This window comes from Ptychodera flava, chromosome 19 (assembly GCF_041260155.1).
Source record: "Ptychodera flava strain L36383 chromosome 19, AS_Pfla_20210202, whole genome shotgun sequence".
In the NCBI taxonomy this organism is placed as follows: Eukaryota; Metazoa; Hemichordata; class Enteropneusta; family Ptychoderidae; genus Ptychodera; species Ptychodera flava.
The window spans coordinates 2383653-2405428 of record NC_091946.1 but is presented as its reverse complement, the minus strand read 5'-3'; the positions used below and the strand labels follow the sequence as shown (position 1 = coordinate 2405428).

The 21776-nt window shown below is 37.9% G+C and overlaps 3 protein-coding genes across 4 annotated transcripts in view; 1 reads left to right on the top strand and 2 right to left on the bottom strand.

Moving 5' to 3' along the window:
- Nucleotides 1-7242, bottom strand: part of LOC139118370 (acyl-coenzyme A thioesterase 9, mitochondrial-like) — a 68068-nt gene extending 60826 nt beyond the window's left edge. The window contains 4 exon segments of the mRNA XM_070681665.1: nucleotides 3-112; nucleotides 707-752; nucleotides 2392-2495; nucleotides 7163-7242. Of these exon segments, the coding sequence (XP_070537766.1) occupies nucleotides 3-112; nucleotides 707-752; nucleotides 2392-2495; nucleotides 7163-7212 (310 nt within the window). The 5' untranslated portion in view covers nucleotides 7213-7242.
- A 3795-nt stretch (nucleotides 7243-11037) lies between these two features.
- Nucleotides 11038-18010, top strand: LOC139118369 (metallo-beta-lactamase domain-containing protein 1-like). Of its 2 annotated transcripts, none has more exons than XM_070681663.1 (5): nucleotides 11038-11218; nucleotides 14974-15217; nucleotides 15698-15861; nucleotides 16442-16556; nucleotides 17301-18010. In XM_070681663.1, exons 2-5 carry the CDS (start codon nucleotides 15034-15036, stop codon nucleotides 17474-17476), a joined length of 639 nt encoding a protein of 212 aa, XP_070537764.1. In that variant the 5' UTR covers nucleotides 11038-11218; nucleotides 14974-15033; the 3' UTR covers nucleotides 17477-18010. The 2 variants fall into 2 exon arrangements, with proteins under 2 accessions (XP_070537764.1, XP_070537765.1); XM_070681664.1 differs by lacking the exon at nucleotides 11038-11218 and adding an exon at nucleotides 11863-11974.
- LOC139118368 (F-box/LRR-repeat protein 18-like) overlaps nucleotides 16309-21776 on the bottom strand; it is a 24295-nt gene continuing 18827 nt past the window's right edge. Inside the window, exons 8-10 of the mRNA XM_070681662.1 lie at nucleotides 21547-21645; nucleotides 20658-20777; nucleotides 16309-19541 (exon numbers count right to left, since the gene is read on the bottom strand). Of these exons, the coding sequence (XP_070537763.1) occupies nucleotides 19373-19541; nucleotides 20658-20777; nucleotides 21547-21645 (388 nt within the window). The 3' untranslated portion in view covers nucleotides 16309-19372. The remainder of the gene's footprint in view (nucleotides 19542-20657; nucleotides 20778-21546; nucleotides 21646-21776) is intronic.

Here is a 21776-nt window from a genome sequence, read left to right as displayed (position 1 = left end):
ATTACTTCCCAGAGGTATAATACCCTCTTGGTAACTATCTTTCATGTGTTTGACAGGAAGATCTGTTTGAGACTGTGGTGGTTTCAGTAAATCAAAGCCATCATCCCCTTCCCTGAAAACAAATAATAAATCAAGTTGGATGATGTATGTACACTCTACACAAAGATATCAAAAGTCACTCAGTGTGTAGACTATCAACTTCTTTGAATTTTCAACTTAAAGTAATCCTGGCCTGATATATGCATCTGTTGGTTTGCTTCAAAAAGAGTACATACTAAAATTGTTGTGAGCAGTATGGCCGTAATGACATTTATTTTGTGAGCTTGACTCAGAAAGACATCTGTAGTAGTTTTTATTTGATCAATACTGTACAATGGAGAATCCAAGCTTACTCCACTTTGACTGTATTTTTACCAATCAAGTTTACAGTGCTGCTTTTCCATGGCAAGAAGGCAATGTTGACTTTGCTTCATGTGTTTCAATCTTTCAATCCTATTGACACTGTCCTCCATCTGTGTGTCACGGTTGAATAAATAATGTCAGGAACACTTTCACCAACTCAAGAATCAAGATAATAGCCACAGAACTGTGCTACATGTTTTTGAGCTGGTCTCAAGGTACTATTTGATGATGTAAACATTAAAACAATTCAAGAAAATGCAAATGTACGGTAAAATTATCATCATATATAAACATAAATGTTTACCTCCAGGGTTCTTTTCTTCCAACCAATTCTTCTAACTTTTTTCTAACTGAAGATTTAAGAAGCAAGAGATTTTATTGGGCTAAGAATTTCATTAGTCAATGGACAATCACAAGAAACACTATATAAAAATCTTTAACTTCTGATGGCCAGTTAAACATGAATTTATGGGCTCAATTACATTTCTTTCATGATAACTTAAAACAACCTTTGGATCACTTGAATTTGTACGGTATATAATGGAATTTGATCGAATGTCCGTTTTGCCTTGCAGAGCTCGACAAGTCTACATGTTGCTTATCATTAGAAAAGTAAACATTTGCAACAAATTGAGTTTTTGATGTTAGATTACAGCGCGCGCGGCGAACGTTTCCCATACACTGTCTAGTCTACAATCACGACAGTCGTTTCAGCATGCCACTCATGCACAACAAGCTTGACACCGCACTATAGCTATAGCACATCATCAAAGTTTTCTTTCAGCTATTTGTGTACTTTGATTTGGGAAATACAACTCAGACAAAACTCACTGGCATATTTTTCGAGTGTCGGATCTATATCTCGAGGAAAGTCCTCAACATCAACCGGACTGACTCTGGGCGTTTTATTATAGTAGAACATTCTATTTCTTCAGCAAGGTAGGCTAAAGAATATTTTGAAGGCAGAGAGATATCACCGTCCCCTCCATGCTAACCCGTTGCCGTGTATGATGCCGTCCGGGAAATTAAGTGTCAAAATACAGTGAATATTTCAGAAACACTGGGTGTGTTTATATTCAATGGCACAAAATGTACCGTGTTGATTGAATTGCACTTGCATGTGCAAAATCAACACTTTTCTGCAAGTCTAGTTTGTAGCTCAGAGAAGTGTCAATGAGAAAGTTTCATTTAGCTGAGACAAAAGAGAAAGCAGCATTAAAGTTTCATGCAGGAGTGTTTAGCATTTTCTGGTTGACAGTATTCAGTGTTGTATCGTGTCAAACTTGACTGCACTGGCAATGCTACAGACTGCATGCTGAAGGAACTGTTGTCGTGATTGCTGACATCGAGAGGAGAAGAAAAGTTTTTTTAAAAAGAATTTACTTGTTTCTTCATAAAGTTCCCAATTTAAAAGTAAACACCTAAAAGAAAACTGGTGATGTGCATGTAGTGCAGTGTTATGCTTGTTGTGAGTGACATGCTGAAACGACTGCAGTGATCATGACGAGACAGTGTATGGGAAACGTTTGCCGTGCGCTGTAATCTAACACCAACCAAAGACGAAGACTCAATTTGTTGCAAATGTTTACTTTTCTAATGATAAGCAACATGTAGACTTGTCGAGCTCTGCAAGGCAAACCGGACACTCAATCAAATTCCACTGTATTATTGAATGAATAATAGCATCTTACAGGGACCTACAGTCTTTCAAATGTGGGATATAAGATGATCAATGTTACACTTCTTGTTGCTTGTACTGCAATAGAAGCAAGAAAACTTTGGGTCTGCACACACTCAACGAATTCATTTTATGTGTGTGATTTTGTACCAAACAGAGACTTCATTCAGGTTGTTTTGAACTGCTATCATCATAAAGCTATGAGAGCAAGATTTACTTGGTATGGTCAGACATCCTTGTCCTCATGTATAAGATGAGTCATTGATAGTATCAATCACCCAAATTTTAAAACAAATCAAAGAGTAACTCACTTTCATATAGTGTTGGTAGTCTATCAACAAAAGCACTACTACAAATACTATGTGTTTGGAAAAGCCAACAAGTATTTTTTCTCAATAAAATCTGTGAGAAGTATCTGTAAAGAAAGAGAGAACGATAATCAATGATATGGACACTAATTGTCAGTTACTGGCTGCTTCTGAAATCAACTGATCACCCATTATGAAAGGGCATTGGATTCACCATTGAAATTCAAATGATTTGTATGGTGTAAATAGTAATGTTGGTGAAAGTTCTCTCGAATAAAATGTCATGCGTTCTCCTGCAGGGAAACACATTTGTTTTTAGTACAAGTAAGAGCAACAAAAAGTGCATACACAGTTCAACATAGCCTGTGATCAACATTCAACAATTACATTTCAGGGGAGTGGGAGATTTTGGAGCAAAACTTAATTAAGTTTTCGTCAGACATTGTGATATAATTTGGACAGCAGAGTTGCAATGATCTTGAGGTATGACATATCTGTATTATCATGGGGGTCCTACTACTTACTGCCCGTCACTGCCCGTCACTGCCCGTCAGGAAATTAGCTTCCAATTACTGTAATCAGTCGATATTCAATACCAAAGACCACTACTCTTTGTCAAAACGAACGAAATAATATTCCAAGATCCAGAAAATGTTGATTTTCGAACGAGTAGCAACGCTAATCGTGTGATCGTACATGCATCACCAAGGCATTGGCCATACATACTGCCCGTCGACGTCCGACCACTGCCCGTCACTGCCGTCGGGAAATTTACCTTTCAACGACTGTAATCAGTTGATATCTCAATACCAAAGACCACTACTCTTTGTAAAAACGAACGAAATAATATTCCAAGATCCAGAAAATGTTGATTTGCGAACGAGTGGCAACGCTGATCGTAATCGATGTCCGAACACTGCCTATCATCACTGCCCGTCGAGTAGAGAACTTAGCGCTCCAATATTCACGTTAGTTCTGAGACAGGACTCAGGCATTCGGAGGTAAACAGATTCTCATTTTGTAGCTTTCTATTATATAAGTGGTTTTTGGTATTGAAATATCGACTGATTACAGTAATTGGAAGGCTAATTTCCTGACGGGCAGTGACGGGCAGTGACGGGCAGTAATTAGTAGGACTGTATTATCATGGAGGTACATACATGAGCCAGTCCGGAGGACATAACTCTATTATTAATATATTCTCCCTTACAGTTGCTATTCATCATACAGTTGTATGAATAAGAGTCTATGAAGCTCCCAGTGCAAGTATCCGGGCTAACTTTGCCCTTGAACTTGAACTTGAAGTCAACATTGTTGCGTAGGATTCTACGAAGTTGATTGTTGATTCTACAGGGGTCCAGACACTTCGCACCAAAACCAGTTCGCCCAACACAACTTCGTCCCAAAACCATTTCGTACCAAAAACTACCTCGTCCCAAGTACTACTTCGCCCAACCCCACTTCGCCCCAAGTACCACATCGTACTAAACCACTTCGCCCAAAGTATAGTACCGTCAACTCCTTCGAAACAACGATGTTACGACGTATCATAAGGTTGTTTTTACCTTCAACTTGAAAGCATTAATGTGTTAGGACATTTTGGCTGCCACGAACCATTTATTGTCGCATGAAACCATAAACGATAGAATAAGAAAATAGAAACACGCAAATGCTACAACTCAGGTGCCTTGCGCGGAATTGCACGATGTCAATTTCGCGAAATGCGTACACTTTCAAGATTTCAGTCCCAGGATGACAGAAAGGTGGTTATTTTCAGCTTTACCAGTTAGCGATAAGTTTCGGGCAAAGTGGTTTGGGGACGTGACTTTTGGGGCGAAGTGGTTTTGGTACAAGGTTGTTTTGGTGCGAAGTGGTTTTGGTGCGAAATGGTATGGTGCGAAGTGGTTTTGGTGCGAAGTGTCTGGGAACCATTCTACAGGCCATGTTTGCAATCCAATATAACAGATGAATTCATTCATTAGTGACCATGCCACAATCAAGACTGTCGTTGCAGTAGTGTGAAGGCAAAGCAACAAGGACAATATCCATTTCTGGATCTCCAATCTCAATCCTGCGATCAAAATTAAGGCCTTTTTCGGAGTGTCTATTACCACGCGCGTGGCAATAGCCAAGTTGGCTATTGCCACGCGCGTGGCAATAGCCAAGGTGGCTATTGACACGCTAAGATTTTTTCGGAGACAGATTTTGTCAACTGTTGAAGTAACTTTTCCCAGTCTGTGTAAAAATTAGCTCAAGTAAGTGTAATTGTATATTTCTGCCACGATTCACCTTGCGCTCGGGCAGTTGGTCTGACGGTCGACGAAGCTTGGGGACGACGCGGTCGGTGGGCAGTCTCTGTGATCAATGCAAGTCCTGCGATTGACAGTATACTGCATGCTCATTCATGCATCATGACAAAAGAAACCATTTAAAAAGAACTTGTCTGGAAAGCAACTCAAAATTACTCATTTTAACCCAAGAGAAATTAGGGACTGGTCAGTTTCTTCAGCCTGGGGGGGGCGGTGGATTCATGGGGGGGGGGGGGGGGGGTCACCCTGTTTTTGACTTTGGTGATAGGGGGGGTCACCATGTTTTTGATATGCCAATAGGGGGGGGTCAGTGTGTTTTTGAATTTTGACACAGGCTCATCATTGCCTAAAATGATAGTGTCAGCCACAAAATTCATCATTCAGTTGTATTTTTCGGCGCGCCCTTCGGGCGCGTAACTTTAATAATCAGTCATATTTTTCAGCACGCCCAACTTTAACATATCAAGCATACATACATCAGAGATATCTGTATGTTCAATATTTTTCAGCGTGCTCTTCAAGCTCATTACTTCAATATATCATACATCTTTCAGCATGCCCTTCAGGTGCATGACTTTAATATACAAGGCATATATATCAGAGATATCAGGATGTTTCATATTTTTTGGCGCGCCCTTCGGGCGCCATACTTTCAGAGATATCTTGATGTTTGCTAAGTGAAAGTGTACCATTATGAAATCTGCATTTCATATGAAAAGGATGACAAATTCCTGATACTTTTCTGTTCTCTCTGTGAGAATTCAGTATGAGAAAGCAACATGCACAAATATTTCACAATATATATTTGATACAGTGACTTATTTTAGAGATAGAAAAATGACAAGATATCTTTCCTTCTCATTGATGCAATTATTTTCCTTTGTTTCATAGGTTTTCTGTAGAAGATGCTTTTTTATGAACAAAATAACAGTTAAAAAAGGCAGTTTTTGTCATTATTAGCTGTGCTTTTATGGTTTCAATGTTACACAAGAAAAGGTCCTCTCAGACACTGTACACATCAGATTTGGCTAAAAAGCTCTCTATGGCTCCTCAGTAGATTGAATTGGATGGTTGGCAAGTCTAAACACCCATCAAAGTTTTTGATTCACTGCTTTTTCCTCTTTGATATTAATGATTGACATCCATTTCTGTACAACAGTTCAGGACATCTGGTTAAGCAGAGAAAGTGTGAAATACATTCACAGCTCATTCAAAATACAGCTCATTCAAAATGTACTGTATTTAAACTTTAAGATTGACACTTTGAAATTCCTATCTTACAACTGACAGGTCAACAATTTCACTAAAACATAGAATGACTATTTAAAATATAAATATATGTAAAATGTAAAATATAATACATATATATATATATATAATATATATATATATATATATATATATATATATATATATATATATATATATATATATATATATATAATTTATGTCCATCTTTTGTTTTACCTTGTCGCGCCCGGGGGGGGGGGGGGGGGGGGGGTGGGGTTCACCCTGTTTTAGAAATTGGAATAGGGGGGGTCACCCTGTTTTCAAAATTTGGAATAGGGGGGGGTCAGCCACTTTTTGACGTCGGCAAAAAATAATCCACCGCCCCCCCCCCCCAGGCCGAAGAAACTGACCAGTCCCTTATTTCGGGGGCGAGGAAAACCAACCTGACCTCCTACTACCTCCATGGTCTGTCCATGACCTTTGACCACGTGACCTATCTGTCAGCAACGTCATCACGTCAACGAACTAAGTGCATATGAAGTGCATGCTGTATACGCAACGTCAGAACTTTCGAATGGAGGCCCCAGTGAATGTTTAATTTCGAATTTTTTCTGTGGCACGAAAGTTTTTATAGTGACTCCTTGTTTTAATTTTTTGATTTGGTAAGAAACGGGGTGGACAACTGGTTGACATTTGTTAGAGAAAAAGTTTAGTCTCATTTTCCATGTAACACAAGTTATGCCAAGCATGATTGAAGCCGATTGAAGCCATACTACGCGTAGCTACATGAAGTGAATGGTCGAGCTCTATAGGTTGGCAACGACAATAAAGACTAGTCCCAAAAACTTTGCGAATCGTTCTTTTTCCCTGAAAACATGTGCGAGGCAAAGATCGCTGATGACAAACGATGATGAATACTCAGAGATCAATGGATGTAGTCCGTTGCGCCATGGATGTAAAAAATACATCCATGGTTGCGCGTTTCATTAGACGTGACGGTCGGTCATACTTCTGATGCCGAGCAACAGATTACGTTTGATTTACCGAATTATCAGCAAAAAAATATGGATTCAGGACGTGAACCATTGAGAGAATTTCTGAATTATCGTTCAAAACCATGGCGTGGCAATAGCCAGGTTGTCTATTGCCACGCGCGTGGCAATAGACAACCTGGCTATTGACACGCGCGTGGCAATAGCCTCGGCCTAAACGGATCATCCTGCAAGCTAGCTTACCTTGTGATTGTCGCCATGTTGATTTCTCTGAGATTAAGGTTAAAGGTCATCGAAACCTTTTTAGGTACAAGCCATTCTTAACAATGGGGAGGAGAGAAAATGGGGGACACGAAAACAAACAGGATGTTCAAGCATGGCAAGGGAGGAGGGCCTTGAAAATTCCAAAATACCAAAAGGGAGGCCTCCAACTTTTGACCCAATGCAAATCACATAGATAAATCACTCTGAACAACGATGCTGAAGTTATTTTCGTATTCGTTTTCGTATTCGTTTCGTATTCGTATTCGTATTGGAGTCACTGACAGAAATTGTTATTTTTAGTCCAGGTTTCAGGTATGAAACGTGCAATATACGATATTTACTGAGGTTTAAATATTGTGATAATTGATTCGTAATTTCATCTGCCAAATTTGGTTAAATTTACATAAATTTGCATTTGTAGATTTTAAAGAATTTTGTTCACTTCATTTTATTTGAAAAAAAATACTTAAAATCGGTTGGGATCTGGTAAGGCAGCATCTTCGCCTGCCAATGTCTCTTGACGGGCAGCTGGATGCACCCCGAAATCAGGTGGTCAGTGCCAAGTAATGAATGGGACTCGTGAGAGCGGATGCAAAGGAGCGCTAGCTGCCCTGGACTGTACCATTGTTTTGCGGGGAGGGCAGATTTTGTGAGGCGCTGCAAAACGGGTGACTGTTGAAAGCTATGATGAACGGGGGACTTGTCTAGGACAACCATCTGAATAAAAAAATGTGAAAATTGTTATATCCGGTCATCCTTTTGGACTCACTTTAGAATGATCATATCCATTTACAATTTGTATTTCAAGTATTTTACTTGATTTTGATATGGCTCTACGTAGACCTGAAATAAATTATAATAACAATACAATACAATACTTTACAAAACTCAGGGAGTGCGGTAAGGCAAAAATTACAAAATTGCAAGTTACGACTAAGTTGTACGTGCTGCTACAGGGGAGAAAGTAACATAAATCAATGACAATAGGTAGTTCATCTTTCAGAGTAAAGATGTGAGCAATATTATACATAAAACCGGACCGACCGATAATTCATGTATTACCACAGGGAACTTAGTAATCTTGTTGTTGTTGTTGTTGTTGTTGTTGTTGTTGTTGTTGTTGTTGTTGATGGTGATGATGATGATGATGACGATAATAAAAAATATTAAAAAACAATGTGTCATTCCTTGCTGTTGTTTGTCGATGTTGTAGATAATTGTAAAAGAAAACTGTAATCGTGACCAAAAAACGACGTAGGTCGCCCAACGTCACTCCCGTCCTATGTATAATAGGACAGGAGTGACGTTGGGCGACCTACGTCGTTTTTTGGTCACGATTACAGTTTTCTTTTACAATTATCTACAACATCGACAAACAACAGCAAGGAATGACACATTGTTTTTTAATATTTTTTATTATCGTCATCATCATCATCATCACCATCAACAACAACAATAACAACAACAACAACAACAACAACAACAAGATTACTAAGTTCCCTGTGGTATTACATTCAATGAGGGCTCAAAGTAGCGACCATTTTCAGTCGCATAGGTGACCAAATTTTATGAGATTGCGACTGAATTTTTTTCAAGACATTTCTCCATACCGTATACGTGATCAAATACAACATATATTCGCTCAGTGTTCACGGAGCATTGTCCTGAAAGGCCACGACCCCAAAATACGCATTGAATAAGCATAGCCGTTGAGCGGAGTTACTCAAAGGTTTGAGCGCGTTCTCTCCTCTGCACAGCGCTGCCAATGTGTCTGCTGATGTTATCTTGAATGATCTGTCAAAATATCCCATGAATTTAATGATAAATTTTACTACAATCCAATCAAGTATCAGAAGCAGTTTTAGTGCTGTCACATCATTTCAAATGAACCAATCATAATCCCAGCATAAAATGTCATCAAAATATAGCTGACAAGGGAAAACAAGAAACCAGTAACTGCAACATGTTTCATGCGTTCACGTGCGTAATGAATATCTGCGTTAATAATAGTGGCATGTAACCGGCTAGACCATTTCCGGAAATCGTCCTTTTGGAAAGCAGATCAAAGCATCGATTTCATCAAGCTTGGACTGGATTATCCTGTTTCATAAAGGTTTTGTTTTCAGCTAGATCTAAATAGCAAGCAACTTTGTTGAAATATCATGGCAAATCTGCCGGGTAGCGACTGCAATTTTGTAGAACCGTGGAGGTAGTAGAGAATAGACCATGGATGGGACTGTGGCGATGACCTCAATGACCCGAGCGAGTTCGATACACGCCACAAGTACCGCTGCGATATCACAGCTAGGATTAAATGCGCATATACCTTTGAGTTTTGTTCTCTTGCCTACAAAATATCTATCGAAAGTTGATAGTTGCTGCATTTCTATTCAGAGTTTTTGTTGAAAAAAGGAGCTCTCTACGGCTAGCGGCTTAATTGGTCCCCCAAAATAGTACTGCTGAAAGTTTTCGGAGTGACCTGCAGAACGGAGTTGTAGAGCGGGGCAAACTGCGTAACACTAAAACTGGATCGCACAGTAACAAATGACGGAAACCGATCGAGCCAGTTGCGAGAGCTACTAGACTAGCTGAAGTCTATTTATCATAGAATACAGGTATTTCTCGATATTTCGCGATACAAATTAATTTCCATGCATTCTGGTGTATCTTATCATAACGCAAGTTGATCAACATGTTCTGGCAATGACAGTTGACGCAAACGCAAGGAAGAAAAAGAGACGGTGGCCGTACTGAAATAAAGACTCTGACAACAGCTCACACATTAATTTAATCTTTATTAGGGAAACAAATGTACGATCAGGACATAGGCCTATGATACCATTTTATTCATCTCGTTTTCTTTTATGACGCTTTCCCACATCATATGAGATGATATTTTCTTTGCGACAGCAGTCTAAATATAGCATGTCATCGACTTAGGGGCATGCGATAACGTTGAGCCCTGCATTCATTGTCGTTATGACGATCACTTTCTCAGAGATATCAGTTTAAAACAAGAAAATTACCTTTTAAGTTTACAACTCGTCAAATTTGGCGGGTCAGCTAAATTTCCATTATCGATACTAATGATGTCAACAGTATAATATGATAAAGTTAATACGAAAACGAATACGAATACGAATACGAAAATGATGTTTGTTTAAAAAATCTTTCCTCCAAAGACTACTACTGGCCCACAGGCGCTTATAGCTTGGTAGTCTGCTAAATAGATCGATTTTCGGCTCGATCTATCGATCCCGTGGTCAGTATGCCCGCCACTATAACCTAGTGAGTATTTTGGTTACAATGGCGCGCATATCGACTACGGGATCGATAGATCGAACCGAACATCGATCTATTCAACAGACTACCCAGCTAAGGAGTGCCTGTGTACTGGCCGTTTGGTTTTTAAAATCTCTCCTCTAATTATAGCAACGATATCTTCAATCTAGGGCCTAAAAAGATTGGATCTTTTTCAACTTACATTCTCAAATATTGAAGTATTGATATATTGTCATATAAAAAGCACTTTAAGTTCTGTAAAGACAGAACTTTTATATAATACGTACGAAATTTGGACTAAAAATAAAAAATTTTGTCAGTGACTCCAATACGAATACGAATACGAATACGAAAACGAATACGAAAACGAATACGAAAATAACTTCAGCATCGTCTCTGAACAGGATAATCTTTCACAGACCAGTTTTCCCACTCTCGAACCAGAGTTCTTATCGCGCGTACGCTAATACTTATCGCCGAATCGAACACATCAGGAATTGTGGGTAATACGCGATAAGATGACTCTGCCTGGAGATTGCAGTTTTCCAAGCCTATCTGTAACTCCAGAGGGCGCTCTGCAAGATGATATCTTTTCGATCATTTACAGGTCATTTAGGGTCAGAACTTCGAGCTTCTACTATCGATCTGCCAGCTGCACTGCACTCGGAGCTCCGAACAAGTCCGCGCGCATTTGTGATCACTGTTTGAGTGTGGTTGAGTGGAATTTTCAGAGTTTTCACCCCAAAATTGCCGGTATGGTATGCTCAAATCACCTGTGGTCTATTCCGCTCTGCGTCTATATGGATATTCGCCCCGTAGACGACGGTGTGCACATATGCCTGAGAAGAAGATCTTCCTTCTCAGGCATATGTACACACGGGGCGCATATATATTCCCAGACACTTCGCACCAAAACCACTTCGCACCATACCATCTCGTCCCATACCATTTCGCACCAAAACCACTTCGCACCAAAACAACCTCGTACCAAAACCACTTCGCCCCAAAGTCATGTCCCCAAACCACTTTGCCCGAAACTTATCGCTAACTGCTAAAGCTGAAAATAACCACCTTTCTGTCATCCTGGGACTGAAATCTTGAAAGTGTACGCATTTCGCGAAATTGACATCGTGCAATTCCGCGCAAGGCACCTGAGTTGTAGCATTTGCGTGTTTCTATTTCTTATTCTATCGTTTATGGTTTCATGCAACAATAAATGTCCTAACACATTAATGCTTCCAAGTTGAAGGTAAAAACAACCTTGCGATACGTCGTAACATCGTTGTTTCAGGACGAGTTGACGGTACTATACTTTGGGCGAAGTGGTTTTAGTACGATGTGGTACTTGGGGCGAAGTGGGGTTGGGCGAAGTAGTACTTGGGACGAGGTGGTTTTGTACGAAATGGTTTTGGGACGAAGTTGTGTGGGGCGAACTGGTTTTGGTGCGAAGTGTCTGGACCCCTACACACGGGGCGCATATATATAGACGCAGATCGGAATAGACCTCAGGTGACTGTAGCTCAAATATGTCAGCTTTTGATACAAGTGAAGTGGAAACAAATATTTCAATCACTAGGCATTTGACTCAATGCACTCTTGCAACCAGTAAGAAAATTCTGGTACTGGCTGCATCAGTGACGGTTTCCTTGCATTGAGTCGAATGCCTGTGATTTCAATCATCTGACAATTTAAACACACAGTCACTCCATTACAGTACCTTGCCGTTTTTATCCCTTGCCGATTTCGTCCCCGCGGATGTGCTGACTATCCAATAGGGCTTCACTGGGATCAGATCAGCGGTTCCCAGACACTTCGCACCAAAACCACTTCGCACCATACCATCTCGTCCCATACCATTTCGCACCAAAACCACTTCGCACCAAAACAACCTCGTACCAAAACCTCTTTGCCCCAAAAATCACGTCGCCCAAAACCATTGCGCCCCCAAAACAATGCCACTTCACTCCCCAATTTATCGCTAACCGTTAAAAGCTGAAAATAACCAACCACTGCCAGTGAAGTTTTAATCACCTTTCTATCATCCCAGGACTGAAATCTTGAAATTGTACACATTTCGAGAAAATGACATCGCATCGTGCAATACCGCGCATGGTACCTGATATGTACCATTAGTAGTTTGCGTGTTTCTTTTTTTTCTAATATACCGTATGGTTTCATGGAAGAATAAATGGTTCGTGGTAGCCAGTTGTAGGTAAAAACAACGTTATGATTTATAGCATCGATGTTTTAGCCTGTTTTAGGAAGAGTTGATGGAACTATACTTTAGTGAAGTGGTTTTAGTACGAGGTGGTACTTGGGGCGAAGTAGCATTGGACGAGGTAGTACTTGGGACGAGGTGGTTTTGGTGCAAAATGGTTTTGGGACGAAGTTGTGTGGGGCGAACTGGTTTTGGTGCGAAGTGTCTGGACCCCAGATCAGCAGCTATATCTGCCGATTTCTGTTCTGTTACTGATCTTGACACTTGACTCAAAATTCAAGTTCACGCTAAAATTTCTTTCGTATTATCTATCCGGTGATCCCTGTTAAGTGTCTAAACAAGTTGAAAATGTATTATAAGTTTGGGGAAGTGCATCAATTGGGGTAATTTACTTGGAACATAGAACTGCTATAGCTGCCGATTTCGGTGCTGTTGCCAACCAAACGGTTAATAATGTAATAAAGGGAAAGCGGCTCTACACATCGCCTATACTATTTTTTCGTTCTCTTTGTTCGTGTTTGATCACAGTCACCTGTGGTCTGTCTATTCCGCTCAGCGTCTATGCCCCATAGACGTGACTGTGTACCTATGCCTGAGAAGTAGATCGATCTTGCCAGTTTGCGCCCCATTATCGACCAATACTGTTTCATCTGCAGGAATTTCGGTACAAGTACACGATTTGCCAGGCTATTATCAGAATGCTTCTCAACTAAAAGTCAAAACAGCTGACATATGATAGAAGAAAGTGGCTTCAGATGTGGGCCTAGATGTCTGGGGCCGTTTTATGAATAGAAACCATGTTGGATAGTATGCACATGTGCGGGGACGAAATTGGCAAGGGATAAAAACGGCACGGCAATGGGACTGAACTGTGATTTATAATGGTCCTATGCTATGCTTAGCCCTGCGTACTATGTGCTGTGTTTTCCCGGCGTGTGGTGGTAGACCGGAACACACAGCACGGTATGCAGGGCTGTGCTATGCTATGAGTATGGTGTGGGATCGGCTGTCATGGTGGTAAAGGTTTCAAAATTTAATCAATGTTGAGGAATAATTTCTCGAGCACAGAAGCGACGTAGCCAACAGCCAAGATTCCGACATTATACGTACACACCATAGAGGTAAAAAGTTAACTGTACCGTAAGCAAAGACAGCTCAGCCTGGTCTACACTGCAAAACTGTACGTCATGAGTGTTAATAAATTTTCTCACAACTCAATCTTTCCTGAAATCTCGTCGGCTGAAAATTTTGATGGTTTTCATTGAGTTTTATTCTGTTTGAAATCTTCATTTTCTTATATACTATCACAGTCACAAACTGTCTCACACTTGATTTGTCAATACAGCCTTTGAAAGTGAAATTTCTAATATTATTGGTGATAATTGAATTTTAGTCAGAATAATGGACTGTCCACAATACATTGCATTTGTGATACATCACATTTTCAAGCATTTTCCTCTCAATGTAATTCAGGGAAGAGAAGAGGAAAAAATGTTATGGAGCAAATAATGAAAATTTTATCAGAGGTAATGCGCTATTGTATCTTTTGTACACAGATGATTAGGGATTCTCATTTAATTGCCCTAGGCCCCTGTCAGTAGTAGAGTGAATTCTTCAATTTAAAGTTAGAGAAAGACTATTGGTCAAGTAGTTTTTAGTACCCATTCAGTGTCTCAGATCCACTGAAATTGTAAATAAAAGATAGTCTATGTGTCGGAAAAAGGACTTAATATTCTGTGAAATAAATATAAAAACTTGATACAAAAGGCAGGGTACTACCACTATGGAAATATTTGCAGTGTGATACAGTACTTCTATACTCAGTTGCTGCTCTACAAAATTTAGGGGGTAAAGGCAAAAATTAATAATAATAATAATAATAATAATAAAGTACACTTGTAATGCACCTAATCTCTGAGAACACAACTCTGCACGCAAAAGTGACAAATGTACACTATGTAAGAGGAAATGTTGAAACACTGGAACTGGAGACTCGCTGAACCATTGTTTAAAGAGAAAGTCTTTAGGGAATGGTGGAAGGAAAGGGTAGAGTTGGAGTGGCAAAGGTCAGAAGGAAGTTTTGTTCCAAAATGCAGGGCCAATGTGAGAGAAAGATCTCTCACCAAAAGTCTTTTGTGGAACTCTTGGGATACTGAGAAGTTAATGGTTTGTACACACACAAACAAACTGTGATTGAAGCTGCTACTAAGTGAAAAGTACAGATGTTTCTAGCCTTTGAAATGTATGTCATCTTGAAAACTGCTCTGATCACACTAAGTTTATTTTACAGGTGCAATGTTGTAACATGCCAGTGTGCTATAGTCAATGATCAGTACATGGTAGAGGAGTGATGGCAGAGGAGGATAGTGGAGCCAGTTGCCATGTCTACCAGGTTGTTGTGCTGAAAGAAGGATATTCCCACTGTTTGGAGAATGGAGACCAGGTTGCAAATGGTACAATCTCATTAGTACTAGGCCCACATAATATTATGGTGGATACTGGAAATCCATGGGATGGTGATGACATCATTAAAGGTAAATAGCACTCATGGAATCTATCAAATCTGAAAAATGTCTTACATGTATTTGCCGAAATGTGTGCACTGAAGATGTTTTTGATGGTGACATGTACGGACCTTATTTAAACTCATGATCAGTATCAACTTCCCTTAGGATGAATAATGATACATTTCATTGTTAATCATTAACTTCAAATTTAATGTGAAACGTCTTTCTTGTCACCATTGATGTTTCTAATTTACATTTTGTTCTTAAGAATGAGTGAGTTCAGTCCCCTCCAAAGATACAATGTTGTCTGGAATTTGGAATTCACAATGCTACACAGAAGTCAGGAAAACGTGGAAAGGAAATAAGAAATATCAAACAATTGTAATGTTGAATTATTCAGTTTTCCATGAATTTTATTAAATTTTCATTATGTAAAAGTGCATCTGTTAATTTATAATTTCAAAGAACAGGAAGAGTTCATCACCATGGTAATATCATTTGTTTCAGGTTTGAGTAAACATGGATTGACTCCGAGTAATATAGACTATGTGATTGCAACTCATGGCCATGTAGATCACATTGGAAACCTTAATCTGTTTAAACAAGCAACTCACATTGTAGGCTTTGATATTTGTAATGGAGATAAATATGCAACACATCCATTTAAAGATGTAAGTCGTAAAATAATTAGATATTTAATTCATAATTATGTTCAATTCATTTGTTAAAGCTGGATATCAATTTGAATGCTGCAGAAGTAGTAAATTCTGAAATACTTTCATCATTATTCGATAAAAGTGTTGACTTAAAAAGTCAAAGTATGCTCAGACACTGGAAGTTTCATGTGTTATCTTTTGATGGCTAATTATGACTTTTAATTATGTTTTCTATTTGTTCTGCCAAAAAAACATGAAGTCATTTTTCAAATGTTTGTAATTTGCCAAACCATTCTAACAAGATGTAGCATTAGATTGACAAATCCAATTACCCATGTAAAATCTTATTTGTTAATTGTAGATCCGTTATCACACTAAAGCTTGAAGAGAATTAGTGTTTTGAAATCCCAAGAACAGAACCCATTCCGTACAGCTAGACAACACAATCACAGACCCAATCCATTGTAGATAAAAATAAAATGGCAGAGCATTTGTATTTATTCTAAATGGCAATCTCTAACATTTACAGTATATGTATTCTGTATGGCAATCTTACATTTATATGTATTCTGTATGGCACTCTCTTACTTTACAGGGCAGTAACTATGAGATTGATGAGTATGTCAGTGTTATACCAACACCAGGGCATACACACAGTGATGTCAGTGTCATTGTAAAGAGTACCAAGCTAGGAACAGTTGTCATTGCAGGCAAGTTATCAAAATTTATTGTGGTTGTTACAAGAAATATATTTACCCTTTGAATTAAGAAAACAGATTCTCTTGCTGCTTTGAAGCAGTGCTTTACCTAACTTTCTGCTGTTGTTTACTGGCATTCCATATCAAAATAAATACATAAATAAATGAACTAAACAATGCTGCTCCTCTTTTGTATATATAGTCATATTTTATTTATGTAAATGTTAAGTTTGTGCAGAATGCCCCCTTTTTTACAACCTTGGCTCAATTATGTTGTCTGTCTCAAAAAAACCACTTCACATTATACTCTGTTCTTCTGAGATTCTCAGGCACTAGCAATTGGTGGTTTTACCCTTGGCTGATGGTAAACTTCTGATGACCTAAAATTTATTCCATCATTTTGACCAGCTAAGGGAACATAATATTCTTTTAATATGATCAGTTTACTAGTATTTTTAAAATTATCCTTTGGTGTGGTTGATGTTCAGGTGTTACACCATAACTCAATCTTTCTGACCATGTATATTTTTATAGGTGTTTCAAGCTTTCTGCAAACTTCTATGGTCATTCCTTCACAACCAACACCAGTGAATTCACACATGATATTCAATGTTTGTATATACTTTACCAATACAGATTTTTACCCCAGTTGTTGCAGAAACAAACATGGACAAACAAAGTGAAGCTGCTTGAGAAAATGTTAACTTTTACAAAACTGATGGAAATTATTGACTGACTTCATACATTTTATTACAGGTGATTTGTTTGAATGTATGGATGACTTGAAAGATCCATCCATCTGGCAGGAAGTCAGTGAAAATATTGAATTGCAAGAAGCAAACAGGAAAAAAGTTCTGAAAATTGCAGATGTCATAATTCCAGGTCATGGCAAAATGTTCCAAGTAACGGAAACCAAAACACAAAATACATAAACTTGTTTTTTTCACGCATCAATGGCATCCTTGGATCTCTCTACTGTGATAGGCTTAGACAGCCTGTACCATGTAGTGACCAATGAAAAGGCCGGAATTCATTGAGAAGTAAACAAATGGAGATAAATTAACTGTGCATGTTTTTATGCTGCAGTCGCAGCTGCTGAGCTACAAACATAGAGATATATAGAATAAGACATTAAATGCATATAGGGCCTGCAATACAGAATTGGTGTAACAGTACTTTGTTTTGTAAATATATGTTTACGATTAAATACAGCAGTCAACTGCCACCTATAAAATGACTGTAAGACAATGCAGAATGTACTGAAATATAACATTATGCGAATCTTGTAAATTTTTTTGAAATCACGTAAATGTTATAATTGTTAAAATGTAAGTTTGAAGGGCCAGACACAACACCTGATATATTGTATCTATTTATCTATTCTGGTATTGCTAATGGCTGGTTGTATTTAATACTATCTCTTACATGTATGTATTAACAAAATAAATATCTTGAGTTCAAACATTTCTGTCTACTTCTGATAGTGATTCTTTCCACCACATCACATTGGAATATTTCTGTGACATTGAATTATCAAGATTGGTGATAATGTGAACTCTGGTCATGAACAGCTTTCACAGCAATCCTCATTAGGGCTGGATCTGATTGTACAAATATTGAAATTTTCTTCAATACTTTAATATCTGTTTTATTACTGCAATTTTGATTCATTATGCCAGAAACTTATTTTTATACAGCTAGGTGCAAGCTCCTGTAAAGGCAAATCGATATGTGTCAATAGTTCTGCTCAGTTTTAAATAAACCAAATTCTTTTTCAGCGAAATGTTCAGAGATTGATCAATATACAATATAAGTACTCTTTCCATTGTCAGGGTAATTTAATGACTTACGTAACCAGGGAAAAGTTTACACTCCCCTCATACAAGTATTCACCACAACACAAATAATTACCCTGGGGAAAATGATCTTACTTAGTTTCTTGTAAATGTTGCATATGATACATGTTTCAAAAATAATTCAACAGAATAAAATTCAAAGGACACTGTATTACTGGAATTCTGGAATTTCTGATTTCACAAGAGGAATGAAAAGCAGTAAAAGTTGGAGCAGTGACTCTGCTTATCTTTTCATATCAACCAAGGGTAAAAATCCATTTCTTTCTGTGCATCAAAATATGTGTGAAATTACTACACTGTAGTTGTGGTTCCTTTCAACAGTAAATCACTGTATACAGTACATACAAATCACATATCACCATGACTGCAAAAGTTTTTCTGATTTTTTTTACCTAAAATAATTTCATAAATGCAGTGTGAATCACTTAATTACAATTCAAATAAAAATACTTAGAACTTGAACAATAATGTGAGATCTGGAGAATGAGTGGCTCAAAAAAAGAAATTTCCTTTCAGATGATGGAAAACTCCCTGAATGTACATTACTTACCATACTAATTTATCACAAGGTGAAACATTAAAGTTGGTTAAACCAAAGGCAAAAGATTTGTGAAAACATTTCCACCAATGACTTACTTGACAGACTTTGGGTTTGTTGATAGGAAAAGTATATACATTTTATAAATACTTGATCTGAGTGTAATATAAGTGTACTATGCTGCCCAGTATGCTAATCTTGATACATACATGTACAAGCATGCAGATAACCAGACTGCTTCAAATGCTGTCTTATTATTCAGAAGAGCTGATGTTCACTTCCCCAATGTCTCCAATACTAGTTTGTTGTTAAATTCTACACAATTTCAACACCAAACACTTCCATATTTACTGTTATTTTTTTCACTTTCCTGATTAACTTTGTTGATGCAGTACTGTGAATGCCATGAATTGTCCATCCCTTCCATCCCTTTATTAATGGTAGACTGGGTGTATAATGGAAGGGGCTGGTGACTCCATCACTCTGCTTTGAAACAAAACAAATCCTTCCAGGTGGATTTTTGGAATGCGTTGATAGAAATCAGCATCGTCAGCAATAGCAGGCAGGATAGCTAAACTCAGAGCAGGACTTTTCTCAGAGTATCTGTTATATGTAAAAAAACAGACGTGATGAATAGATAAAACAACCCTGTATTCCTGTTTTATGAGACGTATTATGACATTTTCCTAAATAATGAATGAAATTTAACCGAGTACAGGTTACTGGTCAGACATCACTTCACAAAATTCAATGTTACCGGGTACATAAAATGCACTGTTTGAATGGGATTGTTTGAGAAGAGCCGGGATTTTCAAGCCTATGGCAGTATATGGAATTTACATCACGTTGTATTTTGTGTGTCATCAGTTATAATTTTCAAAATGCCTAGGAGAAAAGGTTTGATATGAGATGTTAGGGGATTAGTTTGCACCCATGTGCATGAAATAGTTTAATGAACTTGAAAAGTGTGTCTCAGATTTCTTTTTTTCTGTCCTTGTCTTTTTGTTAAAGGTGCTAGACTAGGGATCAATCACTGGCTGGAAGACTGTCACATCACGGAAGACGATCTAGAGCCTCACCAAAGTCACAGATACATATACATTATGCTTACTAGATTTGTAAATACAATTCAGTAATTTATTCTCTTCAAATAGTACAAATGAGATTTTTCATAGGATCTCTAAAACTAGTCACACTAGTCTGTGAATGAAATTTTGTGACATTATCTCCAAGATACATACAGCCTGCATACACAAATATACACACACAGAAACAAACAAACAGACATAAGAGAAGATATATACCAATATTTACATGTGTATTAAAGAATCTCTAGTTAGATATAAAATTGCTTAATATCTGACAGGGTAACACATGCAAAGGAACAATGTACATCTTGACATGACCAGAATGTTGTTACACCATGGATACAATAGACATTTTATTCTTCTATTCTTGTAATCATAATCAAGGTGAAGTATGAGCAAGGTCTGAGCATGGGAACCGTGGTCTGAGCAAGTAAGCAAGCTTTTCTTGAAATCTGCTCGGACAGGTAAAAAAATGAATAATTGTGGAAATACAAACAAGCCTTCAGAATGATACAGGGACTCACTTGCAACCACAACACACTCAAAAAGCAAGGTCTGATTACATTTGTCAAAATACAAAAAATCAAAGTTTATCTGTCACAGAGTTAATATGAAAAATAACACTACAAACCTTGTTCTAATTCTTGTCTCAACAGTCTTACATTCTGTGGCAGTTTCATTACACTTTAAGTAACACACAACAAACTCTTTACAAGCAAGGAAGAGATCTTCAAGACCTCTAAATTGAATGCTGCAATTAAATACAAATCATTCAAGATTCAGTCTTTAAAATGTACTGATACAAAGTATTAATAAAACAATTTGAATCATAAATAATACAGACTACTGTGTTGGTACACACATTGTGTCAAATGCATAGCATATATGATCAATGCACTGTGATAGCATACAGCTGTGTTTTTGTCTACAGTCATCGACTGGTGAATAATACCATATACTTCCCTGGTCAATTCATTAAGGTTTTCATTGGTATATTGATGCAATCACACTGGCCAAAGTTTAAAAGAGATTGATATTTCAATATTGTAGATACTGTATATTCAGTCTGTTGCTAATATGGGTATCAGTGCTGAATCTTGGTGACCAAATGTTTAGTATAATTTTAGGAATTCGGTTCGTTGCACCTAACTTAAAAGGCTTACCACATCTTCAAACTTGGTTTCACACTTTAAAAGTTGATTTAATTATGAGCTTTGTTCAGAGTATGCAGCTGATAATTTATAAAAACACTCATTGGTTAGTCTCTGTGAACCAGGTACCATTAGTTGTACATGCACTTCTTGAAATGATTATACAAAGTATAAGTCTGCAGGTTGTGGACTTTCTAACATTTTGTGATGACTAAGTCAGCCATCTGGATCATGGATCAAAACAGCAATACTCACTTTCATGTATATTGAATAAAACACTACATCATTTCGTTTGAAATATGATCCATTGTAGTTGATTGCACTAATTGCTGTGATTTTTTGGAACTAGACGCATGTATGATACTTTACCTTCCTCTGGGACTAATAAGACACAGTCTTTGGAGTTTATGACACTGGGTTAGAGCAGACCAAAATATTGCTGTAGCATTGAAATCCCTTTGTTCAAGTCTGTAAAAGAGATGACAGATCATGTTAGTATAAGATGTTATATGAACAAGAAATTTATTATTTCAATACAGTCAGTCAGTCAGTCTCTAGAAACATATCATCAAAATATCTATATTGTACTAAGTACAAAC